The following is a 26,404-nucleotide window of genomic DNA, read 5'->3' on the forward strand; positions in this document are numbered from 1 at the left end:
GAGGGCCTGTTGCTTTTTTTAGATTGGAGGCCCGCAACCAGTTGTTGGTCGTAGTGGAGAACATGTTGAAGGAAATAAGGAGACCCCGCAACAGATGGGCTTGGCGGGCTGGGAGCTAGCAGGGGCACAATGGGCTGAATAGCCTCCTTCTGTGTCGTGGAAACTGGCTAACAGTTGGTGTGAGAATGGTCAAACCTCATTGGGCATTGTACCAAACCCACCAGATGGTTCCCCACACGCTCATCTTTGGATTCAAGAAATCAGTTGTTGAGGAGGTCCACGCGTTGTGTGGACACTCTGTTGGTTTATATTGTGTGAGTGTCATTGCTTATTTTTATTGCTCTTATTGTTGGACTGTGGGTAACCTTTCATTTCACTGCACATTTATGTGTATGTGACAAATAAAATTGACTATTGACTCTGTTTAATCATCGACCGAATACTGTTCCATCGCTCACCCGCACGTGCCCGAGTTCAAATCCCAATGGCCAAATGTTTTGTTCTCCTGGCACACGACGTGACTGGTCGGCCCAGATCACGCACGATCCACACGAGAGTCCGAGCCCGACAAACAACGGTCCGATACCAATGTGGCTCGGCCCGTCACATTGGATTGATTTGGGAACAACATATTTGAAACTGAAAACAGGCAGGAATGATGAGGTATTTACAGGGACACAATTCAATGAATCCAATGCGTGAAATGGAACAGTAATGGGTATCACTTTCAACACCCAAGGAACTAGTGGATTGTAGCAATGATCTTGTTCGAACCAAAGAGCAAGCGAGATTGCAACATCGCTGTTAGATTACAAATGTTGGAACAGTACAATCATTTCTCAAATATTAATTAAGCAAACGATTGTGCGTACATACCTGACAATCCTGGACCGCCTTCTTGAAAAACCCGTCAATTAACAGGTTCTGCAGGTCCGGGTTTGCATCAAATGCATCTTTAATCTTTCCCAGAAATACACTGGTAGGGGAGAAACACAGAGAAGAAATTTGGTGGAGATTTCACCTGTAATTGCCTGTTTTTTACAAGTGATATTATCCTCAGGATCTGGAGCTCTGACTCCTGAAAGAGTGCCAGCAATCCCGAGAACAACTGCACAACTTTACGTGACACGCTCTGCTTTCTTCCCTCTCAGCCTGAAGAAGGGTCTAGACCCGAACGTCACCTATTCCTTCTCTCCAGAGATGCTGCCTGTCCCGCTGAGTTACTCCAGCACTTTGCGTCTATCTTCGCTCTGCCTTACATTAGACAACAGGTGCAGGAGGAGGCCATTCGGCCCTTCGAGCCAGCACCGCCATTCAATGTGATCATGGCTGATCATTCTCAATCAGTACCCCGTTCCTGCCTTCTCCCCATACCCCCTGACTCCGCTATCCTTAAGAGCTCTATCTAGCTCTCTCTTGAATGCATTCAGAGAATTGGCCTCCACTGCCATCTGAGGCAGAGAATTCCACAGATTTACAACTCTCTGAGTGAAAAGGTTTTGCAGGTTGTTGACAAGACCCTACATGCTGGGCTGGTCCAGAAGGTTAAGACTGTGGCTAAGGCCGCAGGCACCAACAGAATTAGCAAGCTCATCAGGAAAGCTGGCTCCGTCCTGGGGGTGGAGTTGGAGTCACTTGAGGTGGTCTTGGAGGGGAGGATGCTCCTCAAACTGCAGAGCGTCCTGGACAATACAGCTCACCCACTCCATGACACACTGGTCAACCTTAGGAGCACCTTCAGCAACAGATAGACACAAAACCTGAATTGTCTGAAGGGTCCCGACCCGAAACGTCACACATACCTTCAAGGTCGGCAGAGGAAGGAGTGAGTGTGAGTAGTGGCTGAGAAGGCAATCTTTTAGGGAGTTTTTCCGTGATTCTTCAGGAGCAGGTGAATTAAAAACCGGTGGGGGCCAGCCTTCAAGGTCGGCAGAGGAGCGGCAGGTGAAGGAGTGGGGGCGGGGATTGGCCGAGGAATTTAATTAGCAGATCGTTAAGTTAGTGAATGAGTCAATTTATCAGCTGAGAGAAGCAAGGTTTGATCTAGGGGAGCGGCCGGTCGGGGAGCGGCCTGGTCGAGGGAAGTGCCAGTCTTTGGCTCGAGAGTCTTTGGTGAGGGGGCTGAGGGGGGAGGCTGAGGGGGGAGGCTGAGGGGGGGAGGCTGAGGGGGGGAGGCTGAGGGGGGGAGGCTGAGGGGGGGAGGCTGAGGGGGGAGGCTGAGGGAGGAGACTAAGCCAAAAGATGGAGAGGGTGAGACGCCGTGAAGAAATGACAGGCAAGCTGATTCAGTGTGATGTTTGCAGGATGTGGGAGGTCAGGGAGACTGATGGTGCCTCTGGCTGCTACGACTGTGGAAAGTGTGTCCCGGTTCAGCTCCTGAAGGACCGTGTTGGGGCAACTGGATGACCTCGGGATCATTCGGGAAAACGAGTGTTTCCTGGACTGGACCGACAGCGAGATTGTTACACCGAAGGTACCGGAAGAGGGTGGATGGGTGAGGGTGAGGAAGGGAAGGAAGCTTGGAGTACAGGAGACCCCGGGGGTTGTACCTCTTGAAAACAGGTTCACCCTCTTGGAAGCTGTCGGGGCAGAAGACACTGCCATTCTTAGCGTGCCAGACAGGTCAAAACTGAAGCAAAGCTGAAGAGACCGACGTCAGGCAGGGCCCTGGTAGTCGAGGACTCCATCCTGAGAGGATTGGTCCAAGTCAGCATGGATTAATGAAGGAGAAATCCTGCTCGACTAATCTTCTGGATTTTTTTGAGGATGTGACAAGCAAAATGGATGAAGGGGAGCCAGTGGATGTAGTGTATCTGGACTTTCAGAAAGCCTTTGATAAGGTCCCACACAGGAGAATAGTGGGCAAAATTATAGCACATGGTATTGGGGGTAGGGTATTGGCATGGATAGAGAATTGGTTGGCAGTCTGGAAACAAAGAGTAGGAATAAACAGGTCCCTGTCAGAATGGCAGGCAGTGGCGAGTGGGGTGCCGCAAGGCTCGGTGTTGGGGCCGCAACTATTTACAATATATATTAATGATTTGGATGATGGAATTAATAGTAACACTAGCAAATTTACAGATGACACAAAGCTGGGTGGCAGTGTGAACTGCGAAGAGGATTCTAGGAGTTGGCAGGGTGACTTGGACAGGTTGAGTGAGTGGGCAGATGCATGGCAGATGCAGTATAATGTGGATAAATGTGAGGTTATCCCTTTTGGCGGCAAGAACAAGGAGGCAGATTATTATCTCAATGGTGTCAGATTACCAAAAAGGGAAGTGCAGCGAGACCTGGGTGCCCTTGTACACCAGTGACTGAAAGTAAACATGCAGGTACAGCAGGCAGTGAAGAAAGCTAATAGCATGTTGGCCTTCATAACGAGAGGATTTGAGTATAAGAGCAAAGAGGTCCTTCTGCAGTTGTATAGGGCCCTGGTGAGACCAGATCTGGAGTATTGAGTGCAGTTTTGGTCTCCTAATTTGAGGAAAGACATCCTTGCTATTGAGGCAGTGTAGCATAGATTCACGAGGTTAATCTCCGGGATGGCGGGACTGTCATATGAGGAAAGATTGGAAAGACTGGGCTTGGACTCACTGGAATTTAGAAGGGTGAGAGGGGATCTTATAGAAACATATAAAATTATAAAAGGACTGGACAAGCTAGATGCAGGAAAAATGTTCCCAATGTTGGGGGAGTCCAGAACCAGGGGCCACAGTCTAAGAATAAAGGGAAGGCCATTTAAAACGGAGATGAGAAAAAACTTTTTCACCCAGTGAGTTGTGAATTTGTGGAATTCTCTGCCACAGAAGGCAATAGAGGCCAATTCACTGGATGAATTTAAAAGAGAATTAGATAGAGCTCTAGGGGCTAGCGGAATCAAGGGATATGGGGAGAAGCTAGATGATCAGCCATGATCACAATGAATGGCGGTGCTGGCTCCTCCTGCACCTATTTTCTATGTTTCTATGCTTTCTCTCCAGAGATGCTGCCTGTCCCGCTGAGTTACTCCAGCACTTTGCGTCCATCTTTGCTCTGCTTAACAGCGGTGAGATGCTGCCAACATTCTCAGAACCGTGAGCTAATGAAGATCAATGGCTTCATATAAAAACCAAGTCCTTTCCACAGCGGTTTTATCACATTGAAGAAAATCTAACACTTGCAAACCTTACACTCGATTTTTTATTTGTTTCCAGCTTACGTACAACTGCAATCCCTAAGGAGTTTAGGTTTAAGGTGAGGGGGGGGGAAGATTTAATGGGAACCTGGGGGGTGTGGGGGGAAACCATTTTTTCCCCAAAGGGTGGAGGGTGTGTGGAATAAGCTGCCATAGGCAGTAGTTGAGGCAGGGGCTATCGCAACGTTTAAGAAACATTTGTATAGGTACGTGGTTTAGAGGGATATGGGCCAACGCAGGCAGGTGGGACCAGTGTAGATGGGGGGGCATGTTGGTCGGCATGGGCAAGTAGGGCCGAAGGGCCTTGTTCCATGCTGTATGACTCTATGAGTCCTCTCCCTAAACCTCCCTCTCCATCTCCATCATGGACACCCTTTAAATCCCACCTTTGTGGTGATCCCCTCCCCCAATATTTCGAACTGCCAAGTAGAATTCTGCTGTGTGGGCGTGTTAACGAGTGAATACGTACCTCCGGATGATGCAGCCACCTCTCCACATCAGCGCAATCCCACCATAATTCAAATACCAGTTAAACTCTTTCGCCGCTTGTCTCAGGAGCATGAACCCCTGGGTGTAAGAGATGATCTTTGAAGCATAGAGAGCCTGCAAAGTGGGGCAAAGAAAGGTCACTGTCTCGTCAACACTCCACGGAGATATCTAACAAAGTTGATGCATCGTAATGTTCAGCGCCTTATACATAAATAAGCTTTAACAAAAGACACAAAGTGCTGCAGCTGCTCCAGAGAACACGGAAAGGTGATGTTTTGAGTTGACACCCTTTTTCAGACCCGAAACATCACCTATCCATGTTCTTCAGAGATGCTGACTGACACTCGCATGGGCCCTGCCACTTTGTAGGGTGCGTCGAACAATCCCTGTTCCAGGCGTACACCGGCCCAATCCCCGAACTCTACCTCCGCTACATTGATTCTTGTACCCATGCAGAACTCACCGACTTCATCAATTTCACCACTAATTTGCATCCTGCTCTTAAATATACTTGGAGAAGACGGCAGGGGAAGAGTAAAGACATTCTGGCCTTCCATCACAGTGAGGAGGGGACTGGAGGAAACTCACTGTGATGGATGTTTCTTTTTTTGTTTTGTGTTGGTTTGTGATTGTGTGTGTTATTGTTTATTTTTATTGCTCTTATTGTTGGACTGTGGGTAAGGGAATTTCGTCCAAAAGACTTGTTTTTTTGGATGACAATAAAGGTCATTCTGATTCTGACCATCTCCGACATCTCCCTACCATTTCTGGATCTCACCATCACCATCACAGGAGAGACTGGTGACCGACATCTAATACAAACCCACTGACTCCCACAGCTATCTTGACTACACTTCTTCCCACCCTGTTTCCTGCAAAAAAGTCTATCCCCTACTCCCAATTCCTCCGTCTACGCCGCATCTGCGCCCGGGATGAGGTGTTCCAAACCAGGGCAATAGACAATAGACAATAGACAATAGGTGCAGGAGTAGGCCATTCAGCCCTTCGAGCCAGCACCGCCATTCAATGCGATCATGGCTGATCACTATCAATCAGTACCCCGTTCCTGCCTTCTCCCCATACCCCCTCACTCCGCTATCCTTAAGAGCTCTATCCAGCTCTCTCTTGAAAGCATCCAACGAACTGGCCTCCACTGCCTTCTGAGGCAGAGAATTCCACACCTTCACCACCCTCTGACTGAAAAAGTTCTTCCTCATCTCCGTTCTAAATGGCCTACCCCTTATTCTCAAACTGTGGCCCCTTGTTCTGGACTCCCCCAACATTGGGAACATGTTATCTGCCTCTAATGTGTCCAATCCCCTAATTATCTTATATGTTTCAATAAGATCCCCCCTCATCCTTCTAAATTCCAGTGTATACAAGCCCAATCGCTCCAGCCTTTCAACATACGACAGTCCCGCCATTCCGGGAATTAATCTAGTGAACCTACGCTGCACGCCCTCCATAGCAAGAATATCCTTCCTCAAATTTGGAGACCAAAACTGCACACAGTACTCCAGGTGCGGTCTCACCAGGGCCCGGTACAACTGTAGAAGGACCTCTTTGCTCCTATACTCAACTCCTCTTGTTACGAAGGCCAACATTCCATTGGCTTTCTTCACTGCCTGCTGAACCTGCATGCTTCCTTTCATTGACTGATGCACTAGGACACCCAGATCTCGTTCAACTCCCCCTCCTCCTAACTTGACACCATTCAGATAATAATCTGCCTTTCTATTCTTACTTCCAAAGTGAATAACCTCACACTTATCTACATTAAACTGCATCTGCCATGTATCCGCCCACTCACACAACCTGTCCAGGTCACCCTGCAGCCTTATTGCATCTTCCTCACAATTCACACTACCCCCCAACTTAGTATCATCTGCAAATTTGCTAATGGTACTTTTAATCCCTTCGTCTAAGTCATTAATGTATATCGTAAATAGCTGGGGTCCCAGCACCGAACCTTGCGGTACCCCACTGGTCACTGCCTGCCATTCCGAAAGGGACCCATTTATCCCCACTCTTTGCTTTCTGTCTGTTAACCAATTTTCTATCCATGTCAGTACCCTACCCCCAATACCATGTGCCCTAATTTTGCCCACTAATCTCCTATGTGGGACCTTGTCGAAGGCTTTCTGAAAGTCGAGGTACACCACATCCACTGACTCTCCCTTGTCAATTTTCCTAGTTACATCCTCAAAAAATTCCAGTAGATTTGTCAAGCATGATTTCCCCTTCGTAAATCCATGCTGACTCGGAACGATCCCGTTACTGCTATCCAAATGCTCAGCAATTTCGTCTTTTATAATTGACTCCAGCATTTTCCCCACCACTGATGTCAGACTAACTGGTCTATAATTACCCGTTTTCTCTCTCCCTCCTTTCTTAAAAAGTGGGATAACATTTGCTATTCTCCAATCCACAGGAACTGATCCTGAATCTATAGAACATTGAAAAATGATCTCCAATGCTTCCACTATTTCTAGAGCCACCTCCTTAAGTACTCTGGGATGCAGACCATCAGGCCCTGGGGATTTATCAGCCTTCAGTCCCTTCAGTCTACCCAAAACCATTTCCTGCCTAATGTGGATTTCCTTCAGTTCCTCCATCACCCTAGGTTCTCCAGCCCCTAGAACATTTGGGAGATTGTGTGTATCTTCCTCAGTATATCGGAGATGGCCTCATTCTTTAGGAAACAGGGGTTCCCCCCTTCCATTATTGATGAGGCTCTCACTAGGGTCTCCTCAATATCCCGCAGCTCCGTTCTTGCTCCCCCTCCCCCCATTCGTAACAAGGACAGAATCCCCCTCGTTCTCACCTTCCACCCCATCAGCCGTCGCAAGCAACAAATCATCCGCCAACATTTCCCTCACCTCCAATGGGACCCCACCACTGGCCACATCTTCTCATCTCCTCCCCTTTCCGCGTTCCGCAGAGACCGTTCCCTCCGTAACTCCCTGGTCCACTCGTCCTTTCCTACCCAAACCACCCCATCCCCGGGCACTTTCCCCTGCAACCGCAGGAGATGCAACATCTGTCCCTTTACCTCCCCCCTCAACTCCATCCAAGGACCCAAACAGTCTTTCCAGGTGAGGCAGTGGTTCCCCTGCACCTCCTCCAACCTCATCTATTGTATCCGCTGTTCCAGATGTCAACTTCTCTACATCGGCGAAACCAAACGCAGGCTCGGCGATCGTTTCGCTCAACACCTCAACTGTCCGCCTTAACCAACCTGATCTCCCGGTGGCTGAGCACTTCAACTCCCCCTCCCACTCCCAATCTGACCTTTTTGTCCTGGGCCTCCTCCATTGTCAGAGTGAGGCTCAACACAAAGTGGAGGAACAGCACCTCATATTTCGCTTGGGTAGTTTACACCCCAGCGGTATGAACGTTGACTTCTCCCACTTCACATTGTTCCTGTTTCCCTCTCTATCCCCTCCCCCTTCCCAGTTCTCCCACTGTCTTCCTGTCTCCGACTACATCCTATCTTTGTCCCGCCCCCCTCCCCTGACATCAGTCTGAAGAAGGGTCTCGACCCGAAACGTCACCCGTTCCTTCTCTCCTGAGATGCTGCCTGACCCGCTGAGTTTCTCCAGCATTTTGTGTCTACCTTCGATTTAAACCAGCACCTGTAGTTTTTTCCTGCTGTCTGACCTTGCTGGGTTACTCCAGATCTCTGTGTTTGTTTTGTAAACCCGCATCTGCAGTTTCTTGTTTCGACATTCAGACTTCGTGATGTTATTGGAACCAAATCCACAACGGAAATAAAAGCAGAATATACTCAGTGGGTCGGGCAGCGTCTGTGGTTGTTCGTATTGTCACGTATATCGAGATACATATAGAAACATAGAAAATAGGTGCAGGAGTAGGCCATTCGGCCCTTTGAGCCTGCACCGCCATTCAATATGATCATGGCTGATCATCCAGCTCAGTAGCCTGTACCTGCCTTCTCTCCATACCCCCTGATCCCTTTAGCAAAAAGGGCCACATCTAACTCCCTCTTAAATATAGCCAATGAACTGGCCTCAACTACCTTCTGTGGCAGAGAATTCCACAGACTCGCCACTCTCTGTGTGAAGAAATTTTTCTCATCTCGGTCCTAAAAGACTTCCCCCTTATCCTTAAGCTGTGACCCCTGGTTCTGGACTTCCCCAACATCGGGAACAATCTTCCCGCTTCTAGCCTCTCCAACCCCTTAAGAATTTTATATGTTTCTATAAGATCCCCCCTCAGTCTTCTAAATTCCAGCGAGTACAAGCCCAGTCTATCCAGTCTTTCCTCATATGAAAGTCCCGCCATCCCAGGGATCAATCTAACGAGAAATGGGGCTAATGTTTCAGGTCAAAGACTCTTCACTAGCACTGGGAAGGAGGACACGGAAGCCTAGCTTCTCCTACCATGGATGCTGCTCGACCCGATGAGCTCTTCCTGCATACGCTGTATTTTAATATCTCCAACATCTGCTGTATTTTAATATCTCCAACATTTTTTTTCCGCTCCTACACATCTGTAGTGCAAGCACGATCAGGAGAACTGCACTGAGTACTTAGTACTGGTAGAGTTGCTGCCTTACAACGCAATAGACCTGGGTTCGATCCTGACTGCGGGCGCCGTCTGTACGGAGTTTGTACGTTCTCCCTATGACGGCGTGGGTTTTCTCCGGGTGCTTCGGTTTCCTCCCACAGTCCAAAGACGTGCAGGTTTGCAGGTTAACTGGCTTCAGTGAACATTGTAAAGTGTCCCAGGTGTGTAGGATTGTGCAAGTGCACAGGGGGATCGCTGGTTGGCGTGGACTCGAAGGGCCAGTTTCCGCGCTGTATCTCAAGAGCCTAATGTAAAGTCTACCACATGCAGGCTTTGCCCATTGTACGACCTCTGGGAATGCCAGTCACAACTGTAGTCTGATCCACCATGTGAAGTCACAACCAGAGTCCAATCTGGTGCGAACCACATCAGGCAGTTCACCAGATGAACTGGAGTAGTTCAATGCTCTGCTTTTACTCTACTTGTCGTTGATGGGCTCAACTCCTGGACTCCTATCCAACAGACCTGCATGAGCTCCCTCACCAGAAGTACCGCAGCAGATCCAGGCAATGTCATCTGCTTTGCCATAATCTATGTTGACTTTGCCAGAGGAGCGGACTTGCCCAAAACTGACCACGAGAAATAAAGGGAAAGCAGAAACTGGTGCTGACCAAGGCCAAATGCCCAACTGCTGGCAGAAGATCAGGGTTATTTTTATTGACACATGTACCGAGGTACAGTCACAAGCTTTGTCTTGCATGCTTTCCACTCGGATCAGATAATACGATACATACATGTAATCAGGTCAAACTCAAGAATGTAGTTGTCAGCATTGTAGCACGTCATTGCCATAGACAAAGTCCACCATCCGCAATGGGGTAGAGGTGAATCGGATAGTACCTCAGCTTGTGGACGATACCTTGTGTATCTACTCAAAACGTTCACAATTTCCTGCATTTATTCACAAAATGCTGGAGGAACTCAGCAGGTCAGGCAGCATCTCGGGAGAGAAGGAATGGGCGACGTTTCGGGTCGAGACCCTTCCTCAGTCTGAGGAAGGATCTCGACCCGAAACGTCGCCCATTCCTTCTCCCCCGAGATGCTGCCTGACCTGCTGAGTTCCTCCAGCATTTTGTGAATAAATACCTTCGATTTGTACCAGCATCTGCAGTTATTTTCTTACACAATTTCCTGCAGATTTCTTCCAGCAGACCTACCTTGCGTATATTCTCCAGGAATGCCTTTTCATCTCCGGAAAACTTCGGTCCTTTGGGTCCCAACAGTTGCTTGCCGGCTATCACCCGCTCATCCTTCAGGGAAGACAGGCACCTCGCAAAGACAGCTTCACCTGAGACGTTACACGAGGCAGTTTGATTACACACCGGAACTGCAGATGCTGCAATCCTGCATAGAATCCTCCAACGTGCCAGAGCAACTCAGCGGGTCATAGAAACATAGAAAATAGGTGCAGGAGTAGGCCATTCGGCCCTTCGAGCCTGCACCGCCATTCAATATGATCATGGCTGATCATCCAACTCAGTATCCCGTACCTGCCTTCTCTCCATACCCCCTGATCCCTTAAGCCACAAGGGCCACATCTAACTCCCTCTTAAATATAGCCAATGAACTGGCCTCAACTACCTTCTGTGGCAGAGAATTCCACAGATTCACCACTCTCTGTGTGAAAATAAACTTTCTCATCTCGGTCCTAAAAGACTTCCCCCTTATCCTTAAACTGTGACCCCTTGTTCTGGACTTCCCCAACATCGGGAACAATCTTCCTGCATCTAGCCGGTCCAACCCCTTAAGAATTTTGTAAGTTTCTATAAGATCCCCCCTCAATCTTCTAAATTCCAGCGAGTACAAGCCCAGTCTATCCAGTCTTTCTTCATATGAAAGTCCTGCCATCCCAGGAATCAATCTGGTGAACCTTCTCTGTACTCCCGCTATGGCAAGAATGTCTTTCCTCAGATTAGGAGACCAAAACTGTACGCAATACTCCAGGTGTGGTCTCACCAATGCCCTGTACAAATGCAGCAGAACCTCCCTGCTCCTATACTCAAATCCCCTCGCTATGAATCCCCTCGAGATGTCAGGCAACATCTCTGGAGAACACAGATAGGCAATGTTTTGGGTTGGGACCCTTGTTCAGACTGACACAGGGAAATGCAGGTGCTGGAATCAAGGTCTGAAGAAGAGTCCCGACCCAAAATATCACCTATCCATGTCCTCCAAAGATAGGCTGCCTGACCCGCTGAGTTACTCCAGCACTTTTAGAGTCCGGTTCATAGCCAGATATTTGATCAATGCTGATATTTATGCTCGATGTGAACATTTGACCCTTCTGCAATGCAGTCGTGCTCGTCCAAGTCTACCCTTTGAAATCTCTTGATTTAAAGATCCCCAAAAGATCTCTATTCCCTGGAGCGCAGGAGGATGAGGGGGTAATCTGATGGGGTAGTGAAGATGCTGATGAGGCTCCTGTACCATGGGTGGCACGGTGGCGCAGTGGTAGAGTTGCTGCCTGACAGCGCCAGACACCCGGGTCCGATCCTGACCCCGGTGCCGTCTCTACGGAGTTTGTACGTTCTCCCCGTGGATTTCCTCCAAGATCTTCGGTTTCCTCCCACACTCCAAAGACGTACAGGTTTGTGAGATAATTGGCTTGGTATAAAAAAATGTAAATTTTGTTCCTAGTGTGGGGTAGTGTTAATGTGTGGGGATCACAGGTCGGTGCGGACTCGGTCGGCCGAAGGTTGTTTCCACGCTCCATCTCTAAACTAAACTAAGATCAAATGGCAATTAGCTGGAGGGTGAATGTCTCAATAGACAATAGGTGCAGGAGGCGGCCATTCGGCCCTTCGAGCCTGTACGCACCGCCATTCAATGTGTTCATGGCTGATCATTCTCAATCAGTACCCCGTTCCTGCCTTCTCCCCATACCCCCTGACTCCGCTATTATTAAGAGCTCTATCTAGCTCTCTCTACTACTCGCTGGAATTTAGAAGATTGAGGGGGGATCTTATAGAAACTTGCAAAATTCTTAAGGGGTTGGAAAGGCTAGATGCAGGAAGATTGTTCCCGATGTTGGGGAAGTCCAGAACAAGGGTCACAGTTTAAGGATAAGGGGGAAGTCTTTTAGGGCCGAGATGAGAACGTTTTTTTTCACACAGAGAGTGGTGAATCTGTGGAATTCTCTGCCACAGAAGGTCGTTGAGGCCAGTTCATTGGCTATATTTAAGAGGGAGTTAGATGTGGCCCTTGTGGCTAAAGGAATCAGGAGGTATGGAGAGAAGGCAGGTACGGGTTACTGAGCTGGATGATCAGCCATGATCATATTGAATGGCGGTGCAGGCTCGAAGGGCCGAATGGCCTACTCCTGCACCTATTTTCTATGTTTCTTGAATGCATTCAGAGAATTGGCCTCCACTGCCTTCTGAGGCAGAGAATTCCACAGATTCACAACTCTCTGACTGAAAAAGTTTTTCCTCATCTCCGTTCTAAATGGCCTACCCCTTAATTCTTAAACTGTGGCCCCTTGTTCTGGACTCCCCTTGAAAGGTCTCTTGAAAGATTTCAGGACAATGGTTTCATTTTAGTCAGGAAGTTGGGTTCATTTCTACTTGAAAATACGTCATTCCTCCAATGTAACTGTGTCTAATTTCTCAACAGTCGTGGGAGTATTTTCACAAGGACTGCCACAGCTACATGGAAGGTCAATTAACCTGATGGCATAATAAAGAAAACCAGGTTTATTACCTAGTCGCTCCAGTCTTTCAACATATGACAGTCCCGCCATTCCGGGAATTAACCTGGTAAACCTACGCTGCACTCCCTCAATAGCAACATCTCGTAGCCTTGGGCCGTTTCACCTCCCAACCCTTAGCCACTCCGCGTAAAGCATGGGCATTGAGGGCAGCCCGCCCGTACCTATCAGGGTGACGGGCACCCCGAACTCCAGCGAGGAGATGGCCGTCCACTTGCCCGTTCCCTTCTGTCCCGCCGAGTCCCTGATCTGTGGGAGCAGGTGCTTCCCGCTGGCGTCCTTGAACTTGAGGATGTCGGCCGTGATTTCAATCAGGAACGAGTCGAGCTCCGTCTTGTTCCATTCCAGGAACACCTGTCGGCGGAACCAACGCAAGGCGTGAGCACCAAACCAGCAGCGGCCGCCCCTCCCGGCTCGCCGCACAACGACGGCCGAGGACCACGAAGCGACTCGCACCGTACAAGCTCGACGATGCTGGCCGCAGATCGTACGGTGAAATAACTGCCTCACACTCAACTCAAGCAGCGCAAACAACATGACCAGCAGTCAAAATCTCATGGGTTGAACAGTCTGGTGACTATCCTCATACTGACCATAGATGGGTTCATGAGTCATACGAGCAGAATTAGGCCATTTGGCCCGTCAGGTCTACTCCGCCATTCAATCGCGGCTGATCTATCTTTTCCTCTCAACCCCATTCTCCTGCCTTCTCCCCATAACCTCTGACACCTGTACAAATCAAGAATCTGTCAATCTTCGCCTTAAAAATATCCATTGACTTGGCCTCCACAGCCATATGTGACAATGAATTCCACCATACACAGAATTGTACCACACATTGGACCAGGCCCTTCAGCCCACCATATGTGCGATGACCATGATGCCAATCTAACAAATGCCATCTGCCTGCACGTGGTCCTATCCTGCCTGTCCAAAGGCCAGAAACAAAGGAGATTCCAAAAGGTGGTGGTCCATCATGGGTACTGCCGTCCCCAACATCGATGATCTATAAGAGGCACCCTGTCAAAAAGGCAGCCAGCACGATCAAGGACCCACACCACCCTGACCACGCTCCCACTTCTGAAGACTCCCGACCCGAAACGTCACCTATCCATGTTCTCCAGCGATGCTGCCTGACCCGCTGAGTTACTCCAGCACTCTGTGAAACGTCACTTATCCATGTTCTCCAGTGATGCTGCCTGACCCGCTGAGTTACTCCAGCACTCTGTGAAACATCACCTATCCATGTTCTCCAGTGATGCTGCCTGACCCGCTGAGTTACTCCAGCACTCTGTGACGTCACCTATCCATGTTCTCCAGAGATGCTGCCTGACCCGCTGAGCTACTCCAGCGTTTTGTGTCCTCTGGTGTAAAGAAGCATGTACAGTTCCTTGTTTCAACCCTCTTGACTCTTGAAATGCCTGTTGAAAGTTGCTCTGGTGTCTCCTGTCACCTGCTCTGGCAGTGCGTTCCAGGCATGAACTACTCTCTGCGTCAAAGAACTTGCCTCATGCATCTCCTGTAAACTTTCCCCTTCTCATCTCAAAGCCATGCCCTTCAGTATTTGACATCTCCACCCTGGCGAAAAGACCAAGTGTCTGCCCTATCCATGCCACTCATTATTTCATACACTTCCATCAGGTTAAACTCCAACGTTTCAGCAAAAATAATCCAAGCCTGTCCAACCACTGCCCAGGCAAAAGCCCCAATGAACTTCTACTGAACCCTCTACAAAGGCTCCAGATCCTTCCTGCAATGCGGTGACCAAAACTGCACACTATACTCCAAACAGAGCCAAAGATTTATACATGACTTGCCGACTTTCATACTTGATGTCCTGACCAACAAGGCAAGCATGCCATATACCAACCTCACTATCTTGTGTTACCACCGTCAAAGAGCCACAGACTCACACACCAAGGTCTCTCGTACATCCCCTGTATCTTTACTGTGTATTCTCCTCTTGTATTTTGACCCCCAGACAGCGTCACCTCGAGCTTGGCCAAATTGAACGCCATCCGCCATGTCTGTCTATCCAACCTTCTTTATTATCCACATCGCCACCAATTTCTGCGTTGTCTGCAAACCTCCTGATCAGATGTCGCACCGTGCCCGTGGCCACCTCTCACCTTGGCCATTTTATCGTGGTCCATGTGGAGAACGTCCTTCATCAGGTGATAGGCTTCGCAGATCAGCTGCATGTCCCCGTACTCGATGCCATTGTGGACCATCTTCACAAAGTGGCCCGCCCCCTCATCTCCCACCTGGAGGCAAAACAGTGATCGTCTCAGCTTGTTCTCAAAGCCCTTTCAGAAGCAGAGGCAAGCAGTTACTTCAGGGCCACACAGCAGGGCAGCAAGCACAGCTGCTGCCTTACAGCTCCAGAGAGTTACAGTTCGATCCTGACCTCGGGTGCTGCCTGTGTGTGGCGTTTGCATGTTCTCCCGGGTTTACCCTGGGTGCTCCGGTTTCCTCCCTCATCCGAAATATGTGCAGGTTGATAGGTTAAGTGTAACCTGTAAACTGCCCCTAAACAGGGGTAACATTTGGTGGGTGATATGACTGACTGTGGGTAGAACAGGTCACAGGAAAAGTCGTGGGGGCCGTGGGATTGTTCTATGGGCTGCAGAGACTCGATGGGCCGAATTCCCTCCTACAATGTCGTAAGAGAATATGGAAACGCGGGATAATTTGCACACAGCATGTACGACGCTGTAATAATGTGCAGGCAAACCATCTCAGCATTGGTTGAAGAGATAAATAATAAGGACTGAATAACGAGTGAGTAACGCCTTTGTTCTGCAAATAGTGTCAAGACGGACAACAATTCCAACTTGACAGGACTCTGTCACTGCTGAACAGTGGGAACAGCCTACCCTGGAGCTCAAAACATGTGGTGTTCAAATGTAGAAATGAGAGATTCACAACTGCAGAAGTCACCCTGCAATCTCTAAATATAGCAAAGATATGAAAAAATAAAATTCTTAAAAGCATTATGGGTGCCATAATGGCGCAGATGCTAGTGTTGCTGCCTCACAGCGCCAGAGACCCGGGTTCGATCCTGACCTCGGCCGCTGTCTGTGTGGAGTTTGCACGTTCTCCCCGTGACCGCGTGGGTTTCCTCCCACATCCCAAAGACATTAAGGTTCTTCGGGCAGCCAAGGGTGGCAGACCCCAGCCTGAGCCCTGGTCTCCTACACACGGTCAGGGCCAGTTAGGCTTCAGCCTCGGTTACTGCATCCTGGACCCTAACGTCTCCAAGCTCAGCCGCAGGAAACAGTTGCAAGACTTACCCAGTCACAACACGGTTCACCAGTCCCAACCTTGGCAGCAATACTCTGGAAGATACCCTTGATGTGAGGCCTGCGGGCAAGCAGAAAGCAAAACTCATCCCAGACTCAGGACGTCACCATCGAAGAGGCTTTTGGATAAACATTTGGATGTGCAGGGAATGGAGGGACATGGATTATGTGCCAGCAGATAAGAGATGGTGGCACGGTGGCGCAGCGGTAGAGTTGCTGCCTTACAGCGAATGCAGCGCCGGAGACTCAGGTTCGATCCTGACTACGGGCGCCGTCTGTACGGAGTTTGTACGTTCTCCCCGTGACCTGCGTGGGTTTTCTCCGAGATCTTCGGTTTCCTCCCACACTCCAAAGACGTACAGGTTTGTAGGTTAATTGACTGGGTAAATGTAAAAATTGTCCCCAGTGTGTGTAGGGTAGTGTTAGTGTGTGGGGATCGCTGGGCGGCGCGGACTCGGTGGGCCGAAGGGCCTGTTTCCGCGCTGTATCTCTAAATCTAAAAATCTAAAAAATCTAGATGGTCTTGGCATCATGTTCGGCACAGACATTGTGGGCCAAATGGGGCTGTCCCTGTACTCTACTGTTCAATGTTCTGTTACCAAGGAGCAGACAAATGAAGCAGCAAAATGCTTTGAAATGTTAACACACCAATTGTTCAGGATACTTTAATCGCGGTTTTCTGTATGCACTCTGGGCTTGACCAGAAAGAACTAGTTAGCAGGCGGCTTTTTCTTATTCCACGCACATTATTACCCCTCTGCTTTGTCAAGATCAGACAGAATCTTCTTTTCTACAAATACACTTTGTTTTCAAGTTAATTTTTCTCTCCTTGATCCACCTCCAGCCCCGTGAAACTCCCAACCTTCCTACCCAGCATTCAGCAAGACAGATGGTTTATCATGGAGAGACACAAAGTGCTGGAGTAACTCAGCGGGTCAGGCAGCATCTCTGGAGGAAAAGGATAGATGACGTTTCGGGTCAGGACCCTTCTTCAGACTGAAAGTAGGGGGTGGAGGGGGGGGGGGGTGAAGAGCTGGAGACGAGAAAATATTTATTGGGGGCACTTGTTCAAAAAATTAGTGTGTGTAGAACAACTTTTCCACGGTTCAATGGTGCTTTATTTGACAGATGTGCAACTGCACAGTGAAATTCTTTTTGCATATTTACGCATGCAGCCATTTCCAAAGTCCAGTTGGCCTGCACGCTCTCGTCAGGATGCTGCCTGACCCGCTGAGTTACTCAAGCATTTTAGACAATAGGCAATAGGTGCAGGAGGAGGCCATTCGGCCCTTCGAGCCAACACCGCCATTCACCGTGATCATGGCTGATCATCCACAATCAGTACCCCGTTCCTGCCTTCTCCCCATACCCCTATCATTAACAGCTCTGTCTAGCTCTCTCTTGAAAGCATCCAGGCAATTGGCCTCCACTGCCTTCTGAGGCAGAGAGTTCCACAGCTTCACAACTCTCTGAGTGAAAAAGTTTTTCCTCATCTCCGTTGTAAATGGCCTACCCCTTATTCTTAAACTGTGGCCTCCTGGTTCGGGACTCCCCCAGCATTGGGAACATGTTTCCTGCCTCTACCGTGTCCAATCCCTTAATAATCGTATATGTTTAAATAAGATCCCCTCTCATCCTAAATTCCAGAGTATACAAGCCCAGTTGCTCCAGTCTTTCAACAGTCCCGCCATTCCGGGAATTAACCTCGTGAACCTACGCTGCACTCCCTTTTGTGCCTATCCTTGGTGTAAACCAGCATCTGCAGTTCCTTGTTCTGATATAACTTAACATGAACTAGCCATCAGGCAAGACCAACACTCACTCCAGGGGACAACAGAGGCAAAGTCACCAGTCTGGGACAAAGGACACAAAACGATAAAAACATTTACATAGTGCCTGTCACAACCTCAGGGAGACCAGGACTAGAGACTGCAGCTTTATCACCTTCCATACATGTCACACCCCAGCATCTGCAGCCCCTCTTGTCTGAACATCAGCTTCTGATTCCATCTCCACCCTTCCCTCTAACTCCCTGGCTCCATCATCCCTTTTTTACCCCTCTCTTCTTGCCTGTCCTTCATTCACCCGCTACTGTCTCCCAACTTCACCCCTCTCCCCCCCCCAAACAGCTCCACCTGCCCACCACCCCCATCCTCACCTGATTCCACCCACCATCTGCCCGGCCCTCTCCACACTCTGTCTCTCTCTCTCCATCCTCTCTCCCTCTCCACCTTCTTTCTCTCTCTCCACCCTCTCTCTCCAACCTCTCTCTCTCTCTCTCCACCTTCTCTCTCTCCAACCTCTCTCTCTCTCTCTCTCTCTCTCCACCTTCTCTCTCTCCACTCTCTCTCCACCTTCTCTCTCTCCACCCTTTCTCTCTCTCTCTCTCACTCTCCACCTTCTCTCTCCACTCTCTCTCCACCCTTACTCTCTCTCTCCACCCTCTTTCTCTCTCCACCCTCTCCACAACCTCTCTCACTCTCCACCTTCTCTCTATCCACCCTCTCTCGCTCCACCCTTTCTCTCTCTCTCTCTCCACCCTCTCTCCAACCTCTCTCTCTCACTCTCCACCTTCTCTCTCTCCACCCTTACCCTCTCTCTCTCCACCCCTTTTCCCTCCACAGATGCAGCTCGACCCGCTGTGGTCCTCCAGCAGATTGGGGTTTTTTGCTTTCACACCCTCGCTGTTTTCCAAGGCACTTGTCCACCAACGAAGGACCTTCACGATGGCGATGTAGGAGATGCAGCAACAAAGGGCACCAGGGAAGGTCCAACACAGCGAGAACAATACTAACTGAAGGTTCAATAATGGCCTCAAAGTGGGGGAGTGATGTCCACAGTTTTCTGCAAAATACTTTGCATTTTGGTGAGATTGCAATGATAGCGGAGTCAGAGGGTATGGGGAGAAGGCAGGAACGGGGTACTGATTGAGAATGATCAGCCATGATCACATTGAATGGCGGTGCTGGCTCGAAGGGCTGAATGGCCTCCTCCTGCACCTATTGTTTATTGTCTATACTTCTCTCAGCACTGTATGCTGACCAACAACCCTCCACTCCAACCTCTGGTACTGGACGAACTCACCACCTTCCGACTCAGCGAACCAACCTAACCCAACCGAGCTGTCGCTTAGAGCTGGCTTCAAGTTAATTGTTGAACAGGCAGACAGTGAAGCAACAATTATTATCCAAAGGACCCGAAAAGTTTGATTACAATATATTAAGTTACAATGTGCTCCGTTTTCCTCCCACATCCCAAAAATGCGTGGATCAATACGGTAATTGGAGTGGATTAGAGAGAACAGGGTGATCGATGGTAGGTGTGGTTTTGGTGGGTTGAAGAATCTGTTTCCATGATGAATCTCTGTCCACCCTCTCTCTCTCTACTCCCCCTCTCTCTCTACCCTCTCCACCCTCTCTCTCTCCACCCTCTCTCTCTCTCCACCCTCTATCTCTCTCCCCACCCTCTCTCTCTCTCCCTCTCCACCCCCTCTCCAATCTCTCTCTCTCTCCTCTCCACCCCCCCTCTCTCTCTCTCCACTCTCTCTTTCCCTCTCTCTCTTCACACCCTCTCTCTCTCCACTCTCTCTCTCTTTCCCTCTCTCTCTTTCCCCACCCTCTCTCTCCCTCTCTTTCCCCACCCTCTCTCTCTCTCTCTCTCTCCCCACCCCCTCTCTCTCTCCCTCTCTCTCTATCGACCCCCTTTGTCCACTCAGCTTTTGTTGCACTTTAATCATAACTGCAAAGTATACAGAGTGTATTTGCAGTGATCATATTAAAGGGCGAGGAGCAGTAGTAATGGGAGTCGCACCAGTGTGGGCAGGGCAGGGGAGGGCAGTGGCAGGGCAGGGTGGGACATACCAAGCAGGGCAGGGCAGGGCAGGGTGGGACATACAAAGCAGGGCAGGGCAGTGGCAGTGGCAGGGTAGGGCAGGGCAGTGGCAGGGCAGTGGCAGGGTAGGGCAGGGTAGGGCAGGGCAGGGCAGAGCAGGGCAGGGTGGGACATACCAAGCAGGGCAGGGCAGGATAGGGCAGGGCAGGGCAGTGGCAGGGTAGGGCTGGGCAGGGCAGTGGCAGGGCAGGGTGGGACATACCAAGCAGGGCAGGGCAGGGCAGGGGAGGGCAGTGGCAGGGCAGGGTGGGACATACCAAGCAGGGCAGGGCAGGGCAGTGTAGGGCAGGGCAGGGTAGTGGCAGGATAGGGCAGGGCAGAGCAGTGGCAGGGTAGGGCAGGGCAGTGGCAGGGCAGGGTGGGACATACCAAGCAGGGCAGGGCAGGGCAGGGCAGGGGAGGGCAGGGTGGGACATACCAAGCAGGGCAGGGCAGGGTAGGGCAGTGGCAGGGCAGGGTGGGACATACCAAGCAGGGCAGGGCAGTGGCAGGGCAGGGTGGGACATACCAAGCAGGGCATGGCAGGGCAGGATAGGGTAGGGCAGGGCAGTGGCAGGGTAGGGCAGGGTAGGATAGAGCAGGGCAGTGGCAGGGTAGGGCAGTGGCAGGGTAGGGCAGGGCAGTGGCAGGGTAGGGCAGGGCAGTGGCAGGGCAGGGCAGTGGCAGGGCAGGGGGGGGGGGGGCAGGGCAGGGGGGACATACCAAGCCTCCTTGTGTCCTCCCGGCATCAGGGAAGGTCCGTATCGGGCCCCATCCTCGCCACCGCTCACCCCGCTCCCCACAAAGAGCAAACCCTTGGCTTTCAGCTCCTTGCATCTCCGCTGCAGAGGGGGGTGGAGGGAAACAAAGTGAACTGTTGTCAACACACACAGCACAAGAACATGTCAAACAGAGCAAAGCAGTGGTGGAGTTGCTGCCTCACAGCACCACAGACCCGGGTTCGACTATGGGTGCTTTGGTCTGTACAGAGGTTGTACGTTTTCCCCGTGACTTGCGTTGGTTTTTCCTGGGTGCTCCGGTTTCTTCCCACACTCCAAAGATGTATTGGTTTGTAGGTTAACTGGCTTCCGTAAATTGTCCCTAGCGTGTCGGATACATCCAGTGTACGGGGGGATCACTGGTCGGCGTGGACTCGGTAGGCCGAAGGCCCTGTTTCCACACTGTATCTCTAAACTAAACTAAACCACACTAAACTTCCACTGCGATACTGCCGAGTGAACCAGTGTAAATACTCAGCAAGGGGTTGGATTAGGACTTTATTTAATTACAACGTCTGGTAAAAGATGCAAAGAGGTTGATGGCTAACTCTATATTTGCAGTGTACAACCTATTAAGTCTGGGGACTGGCTAAACTCGGTTGGAAGGGCATTCAAGCTTGAAGACTCTGTTAATGGTCCCTTTAAAAAGGAGGAAATTAGAGTCATTAAACTCATTCACGTTATGTCAGAGGACCAGTGGGCATTCAACGGTCTGCTAACTCATTGTGGACAGCACGGTGGCTCAGCTGGTAAAGCCACTGCCTCACAGGGCCAGTGACCCTGGTTCGATCCTGACCTCGGGTGCTGTCTGTGTGGAGATCGTACGTTCTCCCTGGGACCAGCATGGGCTTCCTCCCGCATCCCAAAGAGGACTTGTGGGTTTAATTGGCCTCTGTAAATTGCCCCTATCGTGTGGGGAATGGATCCAAAGGTGGGATAACACAGAACTAGTGTGAATGGGCGATCGCTGGTCGGCGTGGACTCGGTGGGCCGAAGAACATCGTTCCGTGCTGTATCTCCAAACTAAAGAACCTAAACAGCAGGGGGGCACAGACATGACTTTTCACGCAGGATGGCAAATCTCGGGAATTCTCTACTTCAGAAAATGACGGTTGCTGGACTGGTCAGAGTGGAGGTGGACACACGTTTGGAAGGATGCGATAACTGAGGCCTGTGGGGGACTGGGGAGAAGTCGAGATGTGTGAGCACAGCCAAGACCACATTGAGCCCGACCCCTGTTCCCATTTGCTAGTGATCTTGTCGAACAAATTTCAATGCAATCTTGAAAATAATCCAAACATTCTTCCTGGATACAGAACATTACTCGTTACATTCCACCACTGATTTTCCAGCACCCTTGGTACCTGGGCCTTGCCAGATTATCCGTTTGGCCAGACCAACAGAGGTCATGTAATAATAATTCAACAATACACCTCTGACCCACTAATTATACCCCTCCCATGCCTCTGACGCACTGTGGACTGTGAGAAACTGAAATAATTACTAGACCAAATGGACCTGTTGGGCCAAACCTCTCCTCCCCTCCCTCCCCCCCTCCCTCCCTCCATCTCCCCCCCTCCACCTCCGTCCCTCCCTGGGAGATAGATTTAAAAGTTAAAATGTTAATAACTTTAAAAATATAACACCGATTTCAATGAAACTTCCTCCATTAGCACCAAAGGGACTATCATAGTGGGAAACACACTCATTACAGGGACTATCATAGACTATTACGTGGTCTCACGAACGCCTGGAACAACCATTTCCTGGTTCATTACAGTGCACAAATTTCCTTCATTGTGTGTGGGGATAGTGAGGGAGCAATACTAAAATGGGCCACTAATTCCGCACTGGTCCAATACCTCTGCCCTCTCGTCGATTAGGCACAGTGCAGACTGTGGAAACATAGAAAATAGGTGCAAGAGGAGGCCATTTGGCCCTTTGAGCCAGCACCGCCATTCATTGTGATCATGGCTGATCATCCACAATCAGTAACCTGTGCCTGCCTTCTCCCCGTACCCCTTGATTCCACTAGCCCCTAGAGCTCTATCTAACTCTCTCTTATATTCAACCAGTGATTTGGCCTCCACTGCCTTCAGTGGCAGAGAATTCTACAAATTCACAACTCGCTGGGTGAAAAAGTTTTTTCTCACCTCAGTTTTAAATGGCCTCCCCTTTTTTCTCAGACTGTGGCTCCTGGTTCTGGACTCCCCCAACATTGGGAACAGTTTGGGGACTAGGACCTAGCTTGTCCAGTCCTTGGGACCTAGCTTGTCCAGTCCTTTCATAATTTTACACGTCTCTATAAGATACGTCCTTCTAAATTCCAGTGAATACAAGCCCAGTCTTTCCAATCTTTCCTCATATGACAGTCCCGCCATCCCAGGGATTAACCTCGTGAACCTACGCTGCACTGCCTCAATGGCAAGGATGTCCTTCCTCAAATTAGGAGACCAAAACGGGACTGTCGTATGTTGAAAGACTGGAGCGGCTAGGCTTGTATACTCTGGAATTTAGAAGGATGAGTGGGGATCTTATCGAAACGTTTAAGATTATTAAGGGGTTGGACACGTTAGAGGCAGGAAACATGTTCCCAATGTTGGGGGAGTCCAGAACCAGGGGGCCACAGTTTAAGAATAAGGGGTAGGCGATTTAGAATGGAGATGAGGAAAAACTTTTTCAGTCAGAGAGTTGTGAATCTGTGGAATTCTCTGCCTCAGAAGGCAGTGGAGGCCAATTCTCTGAATGCATTCGAGAGCCAGATAGAGCTCTTAAGGATAGCGGAGTCAGGGGGTATGGGGAGAAGGCAGGCAAGCGCTGATTGAGAATGATCAGCCATGTAGGTTAATTGGCTGGGTAAATGTAAAAATTGTCCCTAGTTGGTGTAGGATAGTCTTAATGTACGGGGATCACTGGGTGGCACGGACTTGGAGGGCCGAAAAGGCCTGTTTCCGGCTGTATATATATGATATGATATGATATATGATCACATTGAATGGCGGTGCTGGCTAAAAGGGCCGAATGGCCTACTCCTGCACCTATTGTCTATTAAAACTGCACACAATACTCCAGATGTGCTCTCCCCAGAGCCCTATACATCTGCAGAAGGACCTCTTTACTCCTATACTCAAATCCTCTCGTTATGAAGGCCAACACGCCATTCGCTTTCTTCACTGCCTGCTGAACCTGCATGATTTATCCCAAACTGAAACTTCTCGCAAAGGCATGAAACTTACTGTGGTGTCATTGTATTCAGAATTCCCACCGTCAATAATGATGTCACCCTTCTCCAAAAGAGGAACCTGACAAGGCAAGGACAAAGTATTTCAGAAAAAGGACAAAAGTGCTGGAGGAATTCGGCGGGTCGGGCAGCATCTGTGGAAGGAATGGACAGGTGGTGTTTCAGGTCAACAATTCCAAATCAAATGGCTGAGGAAAGAGTCAGTGAATCTAAAATCCATTGAACCAACAAGAGGAGTATTTGGGGAAAAAAAGACAAAGTGCTGGAGTAACTCAGTGGGTTGTGCCTCATCTCTGGAGAACATGAATAGGTGTCGTCTCGGGTCAGGACCTTTCTTCAGACTGACTGTAGTGGTGGTGGGGGGGGGGGAACTAGAAAAGACGTGGGGGTGGGACAAAGTCTGGTAAGTGATAGGTGGATACAGGTGAGGAAGGGGTTGTGTGTTTGATTAGCAAGTAGTTGGACAAAGGCTAGAGATGAAAAGACAAAGGCTTGTGAGATAAGGAGATAAAGGTAGAAGAGGCATGAGGTGAGAAGCCAGAGGAAGGGATTACAGGAGGAAGGGGACAAGGGGGAGTCGGGGAGAGAGGAAAGGGAGAAACAGGTACGCATCCAGGTGGAGTATAAGGAAGAGGAGGGGGGGGGGGGGGGGGGGGGGAGGGGGGTGGAGAGTAAAGAAATGCCCTTATGTGGACAAGAAAGAAAAAGGGTTCAGAAGCAAGGCGGCTTACAGCAACGAGGGAGACAACATAATGGCAACTTGAAAGCCGTTTAATATTGTGAAAGTTATGAATGATGGATTCATCAATTCTTGACGACATGTTGGACATGTGATAGGGACAGGTGGAGTGGTGGGGGTGAGGGCGGGACTCCTCTGGGATGTCAACCACGCGTGTAGAACATTTGACGCCCTGGTTTCTGAGCGATGTTGTCCGGAATCAGCTCAGATTGTGGGGAAGGTGAGCAGCTACTCAGTCACACCCACCTCACGAGGCTGAGAGGTTTCCAGCCACGGCCCAATGGGAGAAACAAAGGGGGGAGGGAGTTATGAGGTCGGCCGCCACAGCCGCACCAGGTGGCACTCGGAGCGTGGAAGGAAGTCACCATGGACGGAGGAGCCGAGGAAGAGGGTGGACCTCTGTGGGAAGGCAAACCAGGGCAGGAGAGATCGGGGAGCTTCACCAACCCTAGACCCTTGGTCCCAACACAAGAAAGGTCCTCCCCTGGCAGCCCAGTCTTGGGCAGAGTTTACAATGTCTCCTGCCACTGAGGTCGACCGCTCCAATAGTAGAGTCAGGGCGCGTCGGGCACGTCGCCCAGACAACGTACCAGCTTCTGGATGAAGTCGTCGACGGCCTGGCCAGCCTTCACCATCAGCAGGACGCGTCGTGGCTTCTTCAGCTTGCAGGCCATCTCCTCCAGGGAGTGGGCCCCGATCACCTTGGTCCCTTTGGCCTCGTTCTGCAGGAAGCTGTCCACTTTGGAAACCGTTCTGTTGAAGGCGCAAACCTGGAGCACAAACGGGGAGTTCTGACTGCACCGTCACGGTAGGACAGCCCCCCTGTAACCCACAGATACATCTAAAGCACGTTCACCACAGTGGCCGCGGCAAGACAGCGGGACCTGTCAGACAGCAACACCATGCACATGCCTACAATCACTCCAATGGGACATATCTCCACCCCTCTCAGAGGTCAGCCCCTAACATACACACAGCATTATTGAACTCTCCCTTAATATAAATCCTCCCCCTTCTCTCCATGAGGAAATCATCCACAGACAACATAAGGTATTATAAGAAAATAACTGCAGATGCTGGTAAAAATCGAAGGTATTTATTCACAAAATGCTGGAGTAACTCAGCAGGTCAGGCAGCATCTCGGGAGAGAAGGAATGGGTGATGTTTCGGGTCGAGACCCTTCTTCAGGCTGATCAGACAACATGACAGACAACATAAGAATCACTTTCTTCAAACATTATTAAGGGTGTAAGTGATTGGACCAGAACTAGGCCATTCAGCCCATCAAGTCCAGTCCGCCATTCAATCATGGCTGATCTATCTCTCCCTCCTAACCCCATTCTCCTGCCTTCTCCGCATAACCCCTGACACCCGTACTAATCAATAATCTATCTATCTCTGCCTTAAAAAAATCCATTGCCTTGGCCTCCACCGCCTTCTGTGGCAATGAATTCCACAGACTCACCACCAACGATACAGTATGTATCAACCCCTCGACTCCATCCAAGGACCCA

General features: G+C 50.0%; 1 protein-coding gene across 1 annotated transcript in view; it reads right to left on the reverse strand.

The window, feature by feature from the left end:
- Positions 1-26,404, reverse strand: part of pgd (phosphogluconate dehydrogenase) — a 39,332-nt gene that overhangs the window by 5,829 nt on the left and 7,099 nt on the right. The window contains exons 3-11 of the mRNA XM_078425321.1: positions 25,481-25,660; positions 24,147-24,212; positions 20,855-20,973; positions 16,253-16,322; positions 15,089-15,223; positions 13,124-13,313; positions 10,411-10,541; positions 4,644-4,777; positions 877-976 (exon numbers count right to left, since the gene is read on the reverse strand). Coding sequence (XP_078281447.1) covers positions 877-976; positions 4,644-4,777; positions 10,411-10,541; positions 13,124-13,313; positions 15,089-15,223; positions 16,253-16,322; positions 20,855-20,973; positions 24,147-24,212; positions 25,481-25,660 — 1,125 coding nt within the window. The remainder of the gene's footprint in view (positions 1-876; positions 977-4,643; positions 4,778-10,410; positions 10,542-13,123; positions 13,314-15,088; positions 15,224-16,252; positions 16,323-20,854; positions 20,974-24,146; positions 24,213-25,480; positions 25,661-26,404) is intronic.

The sequence above is a fragment of the Rhinoraja longicauda genome, chromosome 30 (genome assembly GCF_053455715.1).
Source record: "Rhinoraja longicauda isolate Sanriku21f chromosome 30, sRhiLon1.1, whole genome shotgun sequence".
In the NCBI taxonomy this organism is placed as follows: Eukaryota; Metazoa; Chordata; class Chondrichthyes; order Rajiformes; family Arhynchobatidae; genus Rhinoraja; species Rhinoraja longicauda.